Consider the following 14,628-nt stretch of genomic DNA (forward strand, 5'->3'; position numbering starts at 1 on the left):
CACCTGCCCCACCAGGAAGAGGCTGAACGGAAAACATGATCTCTGAGAGCTAAGCACAGCGCCCCCCGTCCAGCCCACTGGGGATCTTGGGAGCCCATTCACAGTCAAGGTTGCAACGTAGAGCATTGGCCTGGAAGCCGGCCTCACGGTGAATGCCACACCGGGTGAACGTCACCCGGCTCTGCCCTTCGGTAGCTTCTCCCTACAAAGCAAGGGAAATGTAATCACTGCTTTGGAGTGGTTCTGAACCCCAGGAGGGGGCAAAACTAGGAAGCCAGCAGGGGGTGGGAAGTTGGGTTTGGCTCCCTGACCTCGCTCTCTCCCTGTCCGCTGGGTGACATTAGAAGTCACAGCCTCTCTTGGTTCAGTGTTCCCACCTGGAAGTGAAAGGCGATGGATAAGTTGGCCTGGACAACCCCTAAGTTTCTTCCCAGCTCACGCATCTCCGTTCCGAGAGAAATACACAGAAGAGTCCAGGAGGCCCTTAAGGATCTTTCGTGCACAAATGAAAGTGTATAAAGCATCCAGATGAAGAGTTGCGCAATAATTATCAGAGAAGAGTTTGAAAGACCTGAGGTCATCTGGCATGGGTTTTATCTGGCTGAGGTCTAGAGATGACCCCCGTGGCCAAGGAGAATCCCATAGATTCTGACCATGTGACAGGATGTGGGTGGGGTGGGTATCTCTTTGAATTCATGGGCACTTAAATCACAGGATGTTTTTTGAGAAATGTAGATTCATTTGCTTCCAGCACTTGGAAGATAGTCATGATTGGACAAGAATGACCCGGGTTTAGCTCATCAAAACCCCTCCAGAGGCTTGAGTGCCCCCTGGTGCTTAATGATGCCTCCTCAGGGTCTGAGAAGGATTTCCTAACTTTGCCTCGATGGGCTCCTATCTTAGAGAATGACACCTCCCAAATAAGAAATGTCACAATCCGTTTGGTCCCGCTCCACCTGCAAGCTCTGTGAGATCTTGGGGAAAGTTTGTAGCCATACCGAGAGACGAAGGCATGCTGGCTTAAGAGGTCATCATGACCATACCTGGCAGTTTGGACCAGCCAGCTGTTAATTCAAATGCCTTCTCTTTCACTCTGTGCAGCAACCTCATGGGGCGGGTGCACTACCGCCTCCCCCCCCTTTTATAGGTGAGAAAACTGAGGCACAGAGATGGGCTTGCCCAAGGTCCACAGCTAGGAAGTAGCTGAGCCCAGACTTAAACCCAGGCAGGCACGATCAGAGCACACCTCTGGGTCGCCCCGCCTCACCATCACCTTCAGCATCAGATAGACCTGGGTTCAAGGCGGCGCTTTGGCGGGAAACCTAATTATTTTCAGTTCATGTTCCTTGTGTGTAGAGATCGTGACAGCTAGTCCTTGCCTCGGGGGGTTGTGAGGAGGATCAAGTGAGTTAAGGCTAAGTTTTGAAGCACTTAGCACCCGGCGCCTGAACATACACAGTGTTGAATAAATGGTGGCTCTTGGCAATCGTAGTGATGGCTGTTGCTATAGTAACCAGAGGACAGTCTGAACTGTATAATGCAGAGAGGCGTGGCTTAGCAAAAGGAAGGCGTATCTGTCTAGGAGTTAAGGTTCTTGGTTGATGCAATGGAAAATTCAGTTTGAACTGGCTTTGGGATGAAAGAAAATTTGGGGGTTTGAGTTACTGAAAAGTCTTGAGGTGCGCTGGCTTCAGGCATGACTTGATCAAGGAGCCCAATCAATAACATGGAGGTTTGGTGCCTCCTTCCCTCAGCTCTGCCTCCACATCAGCTTTCTTCTTGGCCTCCACGCGCTGGCAGCAAGAGATGGCTTCCAGGAGCGCCAGGCTTCATTATCCCAGGCTCAGGTCCAGCAGGAAAGAGCAGCCCTGCCCCCTAGAGGCTCCAGCCAAGTCCAGGGATCAGCTTGATCGCCTCTTGTTGGGACTCCTGGACAGGCCTCATGACCCAGAGAGTGCAGGGCTCCAGCTGGCCAGCCCCCGTCACATGTTCCATCCCTGGACTGAGTCAGAGTGAGGTGGTTTGTTCCCTAAAGAACATTTGGATACTTTTATCGCAAGAACACCAAAGCAGTAGAGTTCTATTCAGCTCTGCCTCCCATTAGCCGTGTAGCTCTGATCAGATCATGTGGCACCTCTCCGTCAGAAGGGGCTCATGTGGCCAGTGGGGATGGTGTCACATGTCCAGCGTCCTCCAGAGCCATTGTGGAGAGCAGATGGACAGGAAAGGCTCCAGAGCACGTCACATGCCTGGACGATTGTTTGGTGCCATTGTCATCTGATGGGGTTGACTCACTGCCTAATGGGGCACGGTTCTGAGCAGACACACCAGCCCTGGGAGCAAGACTGAGGCACGTGTCCTTGGAGAGGAAGGGACAGAGAGGGGAGGGCAGCGGGTTTGGCTTCCAAGTCTTCCAGGAGCACATGGCCAAGTCTCAGCCAGAGGCTGGTGAGAAGGGGATCGTGTGGCTCTAGTGAGCAGGAAGCTGTGTGGCCCGTGGATATGGCTTCTGGGAGGGGAGAAGTGTGAGGGGTGGGGACGGCAGCCCTCAAGACCTGAGCACCAGGCATCCATGCCACCAGCCCCCCTGCTTCCCCCGCGGGCCCCGCTGGAACCAGGGCCACAAACCCCGAGCAGGACCCCTGCCCTAGAGTTCTGTGTCCCAGCAAAACGTCCCAGGCATCTTACCTCAGGGCCAGCTAGAGGGATTCTTGCTGTGACTTTTAATAAATCAAAAATGAGTTCAAGGTGAGAGCAAGAGAAAAACCAGCGATCTCATTCAAGCTCGGGCTGTGCCAACGGCAGTGTGACAGCTGCCTGCATCCCTGGCAAGTGTGAACTGACCGGCACATTGAGCACTCCACTGACACTCTCAGCCCTGGACACACCTGGTGGGTGCCCCCTGGGTCTGGGTCCCAGAGAGATGACCCCCAACGTTCGGGTCTCCTGCCATAACCCACCCAGGAGCTAATATCGCCCGTTTAAAAAAAATCTATTTCTACTTTTCAGCCCATGTCCCCCTTGGGATAATGAGTCTCATCCATTAACTGCCCGCTGTGCAGAGTTTGTGCTAAAATTACCTTCCTGAGCTCCAGGGGGAACCCTTATTCTTAGCGTTTGGGGATCTGGTGAAAAAAAAACACACAATCCACACATTTACCTTCTCCCCTTTTTGACCTAAAAGATTGAAACCGCATTTCCTCTTGGCTCTTGTCTTTCTGGCCAGAAAAATCCTCACCTTTGTTTTCCTGTGGCCACTGCTCTTCCTCCCTCGCCCCTGCACCCACTGTTCCAGATCACGAAGAGCCTTTGCTGCCCCTGCTCCTGCTCCGCGGTGCGTCCAGCTCACCAGGCTTGGTCATTTTGTCCCAGCAATGACTTTGGACCGTGGCGTCCGTGAACCCCAGGGGTCTCCCTGGGTTTGCCGAGGGCACTCGAGCCCGCCAGCCTCCACGGACGATTTGTTTTACTCTTCCCGAGCTCATGGCTTTGCACTTCAGCCACAGCGGACTCCCATCTGTCACTCTGCACCCACTAATACAACCTCGCAAGATCCTCTCAGGACCGATCACAAACTTGGGGTACTTTATGGGCACTTGGTCACCCATAAAGGCTTAGTGTCATCTGCCGATGAGATTTTGTTGGGCACTCCTTCCCTCAAGTCATTTGTAACGACTTTAAATAAGGCAAGGCCGGGCCCCCAGCTAGTGTGAATCTCTTGGCTTCCACGCGTCCAGAAACCTGCCCACACACCCCACCGCACGGGTACAGTCAGCAGCCAGGTCTTGCTGCACAATAGAATGTTCTCCACGGCAGCAGCCAGCCAGGATGGCTGGACCTTCTAGGGGCCTGTGGGCGAACCTTCTCAGAAGCTTCCGGAAAGTCAGGGCAGGTGGCATCCCTGGCGCCTCTCGAAGCACACACACGCGCACACACACACACACACACACATCTTTATCTGCCCCCGGGGAGAATGGGAAGTCGTCTCCCTGTCCGAGTCCCCCATGTGTTCAGGATGTGGCCAGGACCGTGCCAGGCCCGCGTTCCCACCCACGGTGTGTTTCCTCTACGTCACCTGCAGACTGAAGGGGGCAGCACAGGCCGGCCCCTCAGCCAGTGTGGTTCCAGGAACTGCGCACCAGGTGGAAATTGTTTAAGTCTATTCCCACGACTGGAAAATTCTGGTAATTGTGTAATAACAACAGCAGCAGCAGCAGCACTCAGCAATTACCCAGGGTTTTTCATCTTCAGATCACTTTACCCACATTAACTAATTAAGTCTCCCAGCCTCCCTCCGAAGCAGGGAAGGGCTGCGGCCGCAGACTCCCCCCGGTGCGCGCGCTGGCTTAATGAGGGCAGCCTAGCTGAAGGGGCGCGGGGCTCCCCCAGGGCCGCCGGCCTCTGCCCCCACTTGGAGCAGGATCCGAGGCCCCACGTGGGCCCTCCTCGCTGGGCATCACCCCAGGTCCCCCCGCCCTGCCGAGCCCTAGCAAGGAAGCAGAGAGCTCGGCTGTGTCCACCCCCCCCTCCCCCGCCGACGCAGCGCTGATGCGGGGCCTGGCCCCCCCGGAAGTGCAGCCGACAGTTGGTTTCACCTGTTCCTGGGCACCAAGGCCCCTCTCTCTGTTCCTACTCCCCCAACTTTCTCTGTTTTTGTGTCTTCAGCCACCCCCAACTTTGGGGACCTGCGTCTTCCCCCAGTCACCAAGTGCTCAGCTCCTTACCGTCCCCCTGCCCCACCTCTCACCTCTGCCTGAATACAGTGCGTGTGCTGCGGAGGCTCTTGATGTGCAGACAGGGACTCTGCTGCCTTGGCCCTGCCCTGAGAAGCTCACAGACCAGCTCAGGAGCTAGGACTTCCAGCCTCACCCCGGTTCCCACCAGCTCCCGGCACCCTGCATGACCCAGTCAGGCTCCCTGGACTCGTGTGTGCTCTGTCGTGGACAATAAGCGGGCAGCTCCCGCCCGGGGCACTGAGGCTGTATGCACAGCCCTCCACACACCCACAACTCCCCCCCCCCGCCTCTGGCCAGTCCCCTTGGAGCCCAGGGGCCAGGCTGAGAGGGGGCGTAGGACTCAGGGCTCGGTTGAGCTACAGCATCCTGAGCAGTGACCGTCTGCATCCGTGGGTTGTTGAAGGATCACCTCAACCGTGGGGCTTGAAGCTGGGGTCCCACACACAGCTGACGCTCCGAAAGCCATCTTTACAAACAGAGGTGCCCACTGGGCGGTGTGTGCTTGGGGGTACGGGCACGTTCCCGCCTCCCGAGGAGCAGAGATGATGTAAAGTGTAGCAGTTCTGCACACGAGGGTTCTCTGCAGCAGGGAGGAGAGAACCGGAAGGGAGGGAGCAGCCGGCAGGAGACCCGGGCAGCCAGGGCCCGCCCACCCTGGCCCTTTCCTGGGGAGCACACTTAGTGCGCGTCTTCCAGACGGCATGGCCCTCACCCCGCATGCTGGCAGCCCTCAGCGGGGAACGGAGAGGGTAGGACGGGAGCCCGCCCAGGGCCCCATGACTGGCCTCCCTTCTGATGGGGACACGGCTTTATCCAGAGCAGAGGACAGGTGCCAGGCTGCCCAGGGCCGCCGGAGCACGGGCGAGAGAGGATTTTTCTCTGCCTTGCGGTGTGGTGACACCCCCAGCCCTGAGCTGCCTGGCGTCATCATTTATTCATTCCCTGATAAATCCTGCCCTTCTTTCTGCCGGCTTTGCACTCCTGTTTTATGGGCATCTACCCTCGTTCACTAAGCACCCAGGTACAGGGAAGACTCTGCCTCTTAAGAGCAGGCTCGTGGGGCTCTCCGAACCCGCCTAGACGGTGCTAACATGACAGACGCAGCCCTAGAATGGGCTTGTGGCGCGCACGGTGCTGATTTGCTCTCTGCCCCCGCCCCGGGGCGGCAGCGCGCGGGTCCACCCCCCGAGCACCAGCGGCAAGTGGGGAGGTGTGTGGCACTATTACATGCTATTATGACTTTCTGGGTAATGTACACATTTTCACTATCACACAGCCTCTCTCCTTCATTTTTCATGAGAACTGGCACGAGATTAATGACTGAGCCACAGAAGAAACGGAATGCCATGCCACTCTGATTTATCGACCACTTAGCGTTGATGAAGCTGCAAACAAGAGTCAAACAGATGTTGCGGCTGCATTTTTCCTTATCAAAACCAACAGCTTTTTGCATTTTTAACCACTTCTTACGCTGCCGTCCTGCTTACTCCACAGAAGGGGGTGCTGGCTCCGGGCCTCCCCCTTCCCACGGAGGTGGAGGAGCCCTGGCGGGAGCTGGGGGGGGCCTCCTGGCACCCGACAGTGGATAGAGTCCAGCGGTGGCCGAGAGGAGGACAGGAGACCCCCCCCTGGGGCTCTGGCTCTGGGCAGCGTGGGGCCCCGAGGTGGGCCTCTGGCGGAAAGCTCATCGCTGCCCCTTCAGCCCATTCCAGGGCCTGTCATACAAACGGGGGGCTCCGCGTGCAGCAGAGGCAGCTCAGCTTCCCCCTGCAGACGGGACCCCACCTCCATCCTGAGCCCGGAGCAGATTACTGAACCCCCTCGCCACCCGCCCCCTTCAAATCGGCAACGTCGGTGTCCTTGCATGTGAACACTGGCTGTGGGTCAGGCCCATCCTGAGCTCCTTAGGGCCTCACCTCTCTTGACCAACAAGGTCAAGTCCGGTCACACTCCTCCCCCATCCTAAAGGGCAGACACAGAGGTTCAGCCAGGTCAAGTGCTGGCCCATGCTGGACACCCATCCCTGTACCCTACCTTGTACCTCTCAGAAGCCAGAAGCCACAGCAGCCGTGGGGCTCTGGCTCCAGGTTGGGTGTGGGAGCTCTCTGAGGACTGGGAGAAAGTTTGGCACCCCTCCCCAGTCGCTGCACCACCCCACCCACCCGTGGCTGCCACCAGCTTGGGCCTCCCACGTGTCTGCTGTGCCTCCTGGTCTGTTTTTCTCTTTCCCTCTTCCTCCCCTCCTCTGCCTCTCCCTCCTGCCTCCAGCCCTGGCCTGAGGTCCAGTCCTCCACGGCGGGGAAGTCGGCTTCTCCCTGGCAGAGTCTCCACTAGGGAAGCCTGTGGGTGTCATCAATGAGGCATGGCCCACCTCCACCTGCTCGCCCCGGGGAATGAGGGTCCAGAAAGCTGTAGTTGCCGCAGGGGCCACTGCAGATTAATCTGGATCACAAGGGTCGCTGCTGGCACCCTGCTGAATAGCGGCCACCCGCACAGGGGGAGCGGGGACGCTTTCTTGTCCAAAGCGGTCTCCCTCCCTCAAGTCCCACCACCAGGCATTAAGAAGATTAAACGGGCAGTCATGCTTTCTCCCCACTGCCCGTCCAGCATCTCCCGCCTGCCTCTCCCCCCAGGACGCCAGTGGCCCAGTGGCCCAGGTCAGGAGGGATCGAGCCCACGTTTGAAGGGGACACACAATCTCCCACCCTGGCCCCCCTTCTGCCCCGGTCTTTCCAAAAGGAGGCCCCACCCCGGGTTGAGAGAAGAACTTTGGCCATGGTGACTGGGCGGGGGGAGAGCTACACACACAGGGTGCCAAATCGGGGCCGGGATTCGTCAGTAACTCGGTGGTCAGGTGAAAGCAGTTCAAATACCAGATGGGCCTAGGGCCAGGCCAGGGATGGCACCCAGGGGCAAGGGGGCAGTTCTTGGGCATCTGAAGCCCCAATGCCCCAGAGACTCAAGCAACTGGGGGCTGGGGGACTGTCTTCAGTAGCTGCTGACAGTCATTTCCTCTGGGTTTGAACTCTGTCAGTGGCTCCCCAACTGCGTTCCTGAGAGCACTAGGGTCCCCAGAGGGGCCCAGGCCGATGCTCAGATAAGCTTGGAAAGCCTGTTTACTGCAACACCTATGAGGCTCTTCTACTCAGGGTGCTGTAAAGACTCTGACAAGTCCTGCAGTAAAGAAACCTGTGTGACTTTGCCAAAGCTTTCCCTTTTCAGAACATTTTCAGATAAAAACAGGAGTGGCACTGGGTCCAGAGGCCAAGGGCTCCTGGGCCCCCTCAGGTGCTGCCATCCCACTTCCAAGAGGGCGGACTCCTCCTCCTCCTCATCCCCAAACTCCTCCTCCTCCTCTTCCTCCTCCCCCTCCTTCTGTGTGTCCCTCAGGAAGACACGCATGGGGGTCTCCTGGGTGGGTCCCAAATGCTGAGTCACCAAGGAAGAGACAGCTGCCCTCTGAGCCCCGGGGGCAGTTCAGCTGCCCCGCACCCTCAGCACACGGCAGGTAGTGCCAGAGCACCTGCTGATTGCCAGCCCCACTCCGGGCTCGCTCATGCCAGCCACGAACGAGGGAGCCCGGCCAGCAGAGCTCACCCATCAGGCCAAGCCATCGTTGCTCAGAGATGAGACATGGGGGTGGGCACCGAGCAAGAGGTGGAAGTGGTGAGGCGTGCCGAGACAGTGGGGGTGGGGCACCCGTTTGATGGGGTCGCAGAGTAAGGTGTCCGCGAGGAGGTGGCGTTGAGACTTCCGGGACGTGAGGCACGGACCGGGGGGAGAAGGGCCGGGGCGAGAATAGGCCATCTGGGGAGTGTGCGGCCGGGACTCGTGCTGTAACCACGTCAGGGACATGGGCTTCCTTCACTGGGCCGGGGAGCTGCCTGCATTACAGGAGCATGGCCGCTGGCGTCAGAGAGCGGGTGGGGAGGGAGGCCAGAGGGGGAGTGAGGAGGCCTGGGAGGGCCCACGTGGCCGGGGGAGCAGGGTGGGTGGGAGAAGTGACAGAGCTCGCTGACCCGCCAGCTGTGGAGGGGGGAGGAGGTAAGGAGAAAGAATGATCCCCCGGGGGTTTCCACCTGCACCACTGCGGGAGGGCAGGGCCCGAGTGGGCCAGGTGTGGCCCGTGGACGTGGGGCTCTGCCACGTGAGCCGGGGGTGTTTTGGAAGCCCCGACAGGGCAGTCGGACAGGCGGGCCCGGAACCAAGCAGAGAGGCGGGACTGGGGAGAGAAATCCAGAATCCTCGCAATACGACGCTCGTGGGGCCGTGAAGCAGGAAGAGGTCACTAAGAAGGGAGGGGACAAGAACCCCGCTGGGAGGCCCGTGGAGGAAGGGGAGTCCCCATGCACCAAGAGGAAAATGAGGACAGAGGGGGCTGCCACAGAGAAGACGTGCGTTTTAAGTGGACAGATGCCTGCAGCGGCACTCTGGTCAACTCTGCCGGGAGATGTCACAGTTTGGTTCGGTGTGGGGTCTCCTCTGGCGGCCCTTGGTAGTTAGCAGAGCAGGACTTCCGTCCGCCCAAATGGGACTTCGAACCTCTCCGAGGCCCCTGTGGGGGCTCGGCAGCAGCCGGGCCGGCAGGGCAGGGGCACTGTTTCCACGTGCAGGTGAGGAGCTCGAGGCATCCCCAGGAAGGGATGGGCTCACCTAGTCCACTGCGCTTTCCGAAAGCTTCTGGAACTTCTCTGAGACTCTTACTTATCCTCAGCTTTCCCCTCCACAGCCACAGACCACACCCATAGGGCTGCCTTCCCCAGGCCTCTGACATTTGGGAAGGGAGGGCATCTTCAGGGTCATGCTCTCTCTGGGGGGGACCGGCCTCAAGCACCCTCATGGGAGTTCTGTAGCCCAGGGAGGAGCCTCTGGACAGGACCCCCGACCCACACGACCTGACCTGGGTGGTAAACCCCAAGGAAACATGCATGCAGCCCAGTAAGACAAAGGCAGGCTGGCTCCACATCGGTCCGGAACCCAGAGTCCTGGGGGGGCGGAGGTGGGTCCCAGAGCCAGGGTGTGTCCTTGGCGGGCCCCCCACCCCGAGCCGGGCATGGCTGAGCGCTTCTCCAGCCTACCCTGCGTGGCCAGCGAACAGCTCTCGGCCAGGATCTGACCCTGTTATGAGCACTCCATGAAGCTGATGCGCTGGGACTCTATGGCTAATATATTTTTCTGCCAAAAACGCCCAATAAAATGTACAACTAATGAATAAAATCGCAATGTTGCCAAGAAGCGATGTGTGCCCCAAATTTCCAAAAATACTTCAATCACTCTCTGTCTTAAACCCAGCCCACGCCAGGAAGTCGTCACTTAGAATTCAGGGCAGCAGTTTCGGGAGCAGGAACCCCAGGCCCTAGGATAGAATCTGTGCTGAATACGCAGACGGTAATGCTGCCTGCTTCCCGTCCCCTACTCCCAAACCCAGAGCCTTGAACCTTCAGGGGCTGGTACTTTCTCCCCAGCTGTATCAGGGCCACTGAGAAGCACAGGCCCAGAGCAAAGGCTCCCAGGAAGGGGACCTACACGTTGGGCATATTCCTTGATCCAATGGGAGCCATGGTGGATCTAGAATCCCTAAGCCGGTAGTTACAGATGTGGGGTGCAAGGACCACTGGCTCTGCGAACCCCCGAAATGCAGGGTTGATGTGCCTTGGGCAGTGTTTGAAGCTGTAAGTGGAATGTCCACAGCCTTCATCAAATTCTCAAAGAGGTCGGGGCGCCTGGGGGCTCAGTCGGCTGAGCGTCCGACTTCGGCTCAGGTCATGATCTCACGGTTCGTGGGTTCGAGCCCCGCGTCGGGCTCTGTGCTGACAGCTCGGAGCCTGAAGCCTGTTTCATATTCTGTGTCTCCTTCTCTCCCTGCCCCTCCCCTGCCAGCGCTCTGCCTCTCTCTCTCTCTCTCAAAAATAAACTTTGGGGAAAACAATTTTTCTTTTTTGTAATTCTCAAAGAGACCTCAGACCCAGGAAAAGGGAAGGACCAGTCTTGCCTCTTAGCCTCCTCGGAATGCATTTTGGGAAAGACTTCTCTGCCCTTTGTAGACCCAGGAAACTGGAGCCAGATGTCGATGGGACACAAGTCTGGGAAGACTGTCCCAGGACAGCCTGATTCAATTCTATAAATGTTAAATGAACACCAGTCATTGCCGGATATTATCTGTGTGGTTGGGAGATGAAGGAGGGGGCAGGGGCACACAGATCATGAAGGCACAAACCTCTATCTGTAGAGGTACAGAGGGCAAGGTATCAGGGAGTGCTTCCTGGAGGAGGAGGTGATCCTCGTGCCCGTCCTCAGAGAACAGATGGAAGCTGGTTTTGCAGAAAGGCAGCTGGGGCCTGAAGAAGAGACAGAGATTCCTGAAAGTGGAGAGTCCCAGGCAGTCTAGCACCCAAGCTTGGGCTTTGGATGCAGGGTGAGAGCCGCCCTTTGTTCCCCAAGCCCCTGCCTGCCTGCCCTCCCACCGCCTGGGCCCCCCACGGCCTCCCCCAGGCACCCAGGCTGAGCTCAGCGGGGCTGTGGGGCAGGAAGCCGCGGCCCTTTCATCTCGCAGGTGGCTGGCATCCTGGCTCCCTCCTGCGGGGACCAGCTCCTGTTCCAGGGCTGGGATCAGAGGAGGCCCTGGGTGGCCTGCCGACCCCTGCAGACTTTTGATCCTTCCCCTTTTGCTCAGTGGCGGGAGCTGCCACCTGGCCAGGCACAGGCTCAGGCAGCAGCCCCTCGTCCAGACACGACCGTGGGGAGCCAGTGTGTCGATAGGAAGAACACAGGGCAGGGACTTGAGTGTATCACCCCGTTTCTCCTTGGCTACCCCATTCCGGTGATAAGCATAACATATCTACCCAACCCACCCACCTCGTGGGCGTATGGCAAGCATAAAGTGAAATATGAAATGGGAAAGCACTTAGCCCAGGCAAAAAAGAGGCCACCAGATGTCTTGGCAGGACCTGATTTTGGAGTCAGAGCCCTGGCTTCCAGCCCGGGCTCTGTCCCTCGCCAAGCGCAGGGCTTTGGGCAAGTCACAACTTTGCTCCAGTCTGCTCATTGTAGACGGAGGGCGCCCTGCCCAGCCTTGCCCAGCCCAGCCCGGCGGGCCAGCCTCCCCGGCTAGCACGGGCACCAAATGAGATAATGGCTGGAAAGTGCTCTGAAAAGAATAAAGTGCCGTGCCGATGTCAGGGATTATCATTATTATTAAGGAGCATGATTACCGCAATCCAGAAAAGCTGCCATTAACGAGAAGGCTCCTGTTCGTGTTGATTTAATTTCCTGGTTAACTGAGCGTTGGCAAGAAAAAAACTCTATGTTTCAACCCTTATTGAAAATCTTTTTAAATTATGCCAGTCTATTCTGTTGCCCTGGTCATGGTGCAGTCTTGGGTCTTTATTTATGAATGCATTGATTGAGTCACACATTTATTACTCTCTCTGACCATATCCAAAAAGGCAGCCACAGACCCAGCCCCCTCCGTGCCTGGGGTCCCAGGACTTGTGGTCGGGTATCCCTCGGAAAAGAGCAGAGGAGACAGGTCTGGGGAAAAGCATGGGATGGAACCTTCCACGTGGCTTTTTTCCTGGTTCCCTGGGGCATCTTAATATATTGTCATAGATTTCCTTACGGTTTAAGCAATATTTTCTGATTGGGGTAGAAGGAGTTTCTGGATTTATCCAGATGCATTACAAAGTGATATGATTGGGTTATTCTTTTCTTTTCTTTTCTTTTTCTTTTCTTTTCTTTTCAACAAAACTGTCAGGCCTGATGTGCCCAAATAAATGGCCTTGCCTTCTGGAAGGCCACAGAAAGCCATGGAAGGCACATGCTCTTTGCAGAGAAGTTGCTGTCCCCACCAAGTCTCCTCAGTGTGTCACTATCGGAGTCAGTGGTGGGCAGAAAGGGACCGAGGGCGTTTTGAATAGACTCTCATGGGAAGAGGCTGACCCATTTCCATAGAACCATCTGGGGACAAAGTGAGCCCTTCACACGCAGAGTTCTTTCTGTCCTTAAGGCTTCACAGGAGGAGTTTCCAGAGGCTCTCCTGGTGCCCAGAAGTAATGTGCCGAGGGGGCTTCTCGTCCAGGGAGAAGCCCACAGGCTGAAGGGCACAGGGGTGTCTGGGAACTCTGTTTCCCCCAGGAGGAAGGGGGTAATGATGCCTGTTGGGGTGGACGTCCAGCACGCTGTGATGAGGAGATGCGTGTAAAGCACAGAACAGGGGTCAGTGCTCCTGGGCAGCTGTTGGCATAAAGTCCCAGATGTCAGACGAGAGATATGTGTGGCCTTGTGTGTGGTCCTTGGTTACACACAAATCAGCCCCTGTGGTTCTCATTGGGGGTGGTTTTGTCCCTCAGGGGGCCATGGGTCATGTCTGGAGGCACGTGTAGTTGTCACAACTGGAGAGGGGGCAGGGTTTAAAAGCATCCAGTGGGTGGAAGCCAGTGCATAGGACAGCCCCACCCCAGAGAATGATCCGGTTCCAAATGTCAGCAGTGCCCAGGCTGAGAAAGCCTGGTGTGGTGTCGGGATGCTCAGCCTGTCTGCACCTGCTGGGGGGCACCCTTGGATGGGCTCCATGCCTCCTTCATGCTGCCAGTCTCTGTGCTCTCCCCGCAGAACCCCGACATCGTCCTGGTGCACTATCTGAACGTCCCAGCCATCGAGGACTGCGGGAAGCCGTGTGGCCCCATCCTCTGCTCCATCAACACCGACAAGAAGGAGTGGGCAAAATGGACAAAAGAGGAGCTCATTGGGCAGCTGAAACCCATGTGTGAGTAGCTGTGGCCCACCTGGCCCAGGGTCCTGCGCTGGAGGCCAGGCCAGCACCCAGCAGGTGGGGCAGAGGTCCCCGGGGGCCGTCCTGCTCGGACGACAGCGAACGTAGCTTTTCATAAGCGTCACCCCCACCCTACTCTCGCTTGATCCTCTAAGCCCCCTGCACGGTGGCCAGGGCACAGAAGGTCAGCCCCACGTTGCAGCTGACAAAAGTGAGGTTCAGAGGCACAAGGCCACGTAAGCAGGGAACAGAGCCACGAGAGCCCTGCGCTGCGGCCTCTTGGGCCACAGATGGGGGAGCAGTGGCTGTCCGGGGACAGACAGAGGAGGGGCTGGCCAGAGCTGGCCTGCCTCCAGCCCCCAGCCCATCTGCTCCTGGGCACGGCGAGGCTCCGGCCCCAGCTCCCAGACTCGGTGGCATGCAGATGACCGGAATTAGCTGGGTTTCATTTTGTCAGCAAAGTGATGTTCTCTGAAGCATCTGTCAGGTGCAGATCACTGAATGCAGAACACCAAGTGAGTCTGGAGAGCTGGGCAGTGGCTGCTGTCTCGTTTCCATGGGCAGCCGCTGGGGGCTCTCGCTGGCCTCTCCTGCCGCCTGGACTCAGGAAGCACAGACACAGGTCTGCCAGACCCGAGAAGGGCCGTCCAGAGCACAGGGCCCAGGGCTCTGGGACACCGACCTCTGAGGCTCGACGCAAAGATGTGTCATCATACGGGACCTCAGAGAAGGGGTCACCAGGTCCCTCAGAATCTGTGCTACCCTTGGAAGGGGGGCTGCAGGGAAGAAGCCGATGGACACCATACACAGAGAGCAACTGAGGTGTCCTTTGCTGGGGGGCCGTGAGTGTCCCATCACTAGGAGTATCCGAGCTGAGGCACGATGGCGTCCGCAGTGACCAGCTAACCCTGAGAGTCCCTCAGCGCTCAGATTGGGGGGTTACCCCCCATTCTCAAAGTGGGCCGGAGACAGGAGATAAAGGGAAGGGAGACCCCCAACAGGCCGACGGCCCAGCCGCCCAGGCCCTGCTCCCTGCTGCCAGGAATCTAGAACTAGGAGGCCCAGGGGCTTCCAGGGCTCAGGCTGCATCCCATGGAACCCTCTGGAACCGCAGGTGTAACA

At 57.8% G+C, this 14,628-nt stretch overlaps 1 protein-coding gene across 6 annotated transcripts in view; it reads left to right on the forward strand.

The window, feature by feature from the left end:
• The window catches only part of CAMTA1 (calmodulin binding transcription activator 1), an 848,343-nt gene that overhangs the window by 727,542 nt on the left and 106,173 nt on the right, over window positions 1-14,628 (forward strand). For all 6 annotated transcript variants that reach the window (XM_042994232.1, XM_042994235.1, XM_042994238.1 and 3 more), the window contains one exon: window positions 13,347-13,500. In XM_042994232.1, coding sequence (XP_042850166.1) covers window positions 13,347-13,500 — 154 coding nt within the window. The remainder of the gene's footprint in view (window positions 1-13,346; window positions 13,501-14,628) is intronic.

The sequence above is a fragment of the Panthera tigris genome, chromosome C1 (genome assembly GCF_018350195.1).
Source record: "Panthera tigris isolate Pti1 chromosome C1, P.tigris_Pti1_mat1.1, whole genome shotgun sequence".
Classification (NCBI taxonomy): domain Eukaryota; kingdom Metazoa; phylum Chordata; class Mammalia; order Carnivora; family Felidae; genus Panthera; species Panthera tigris.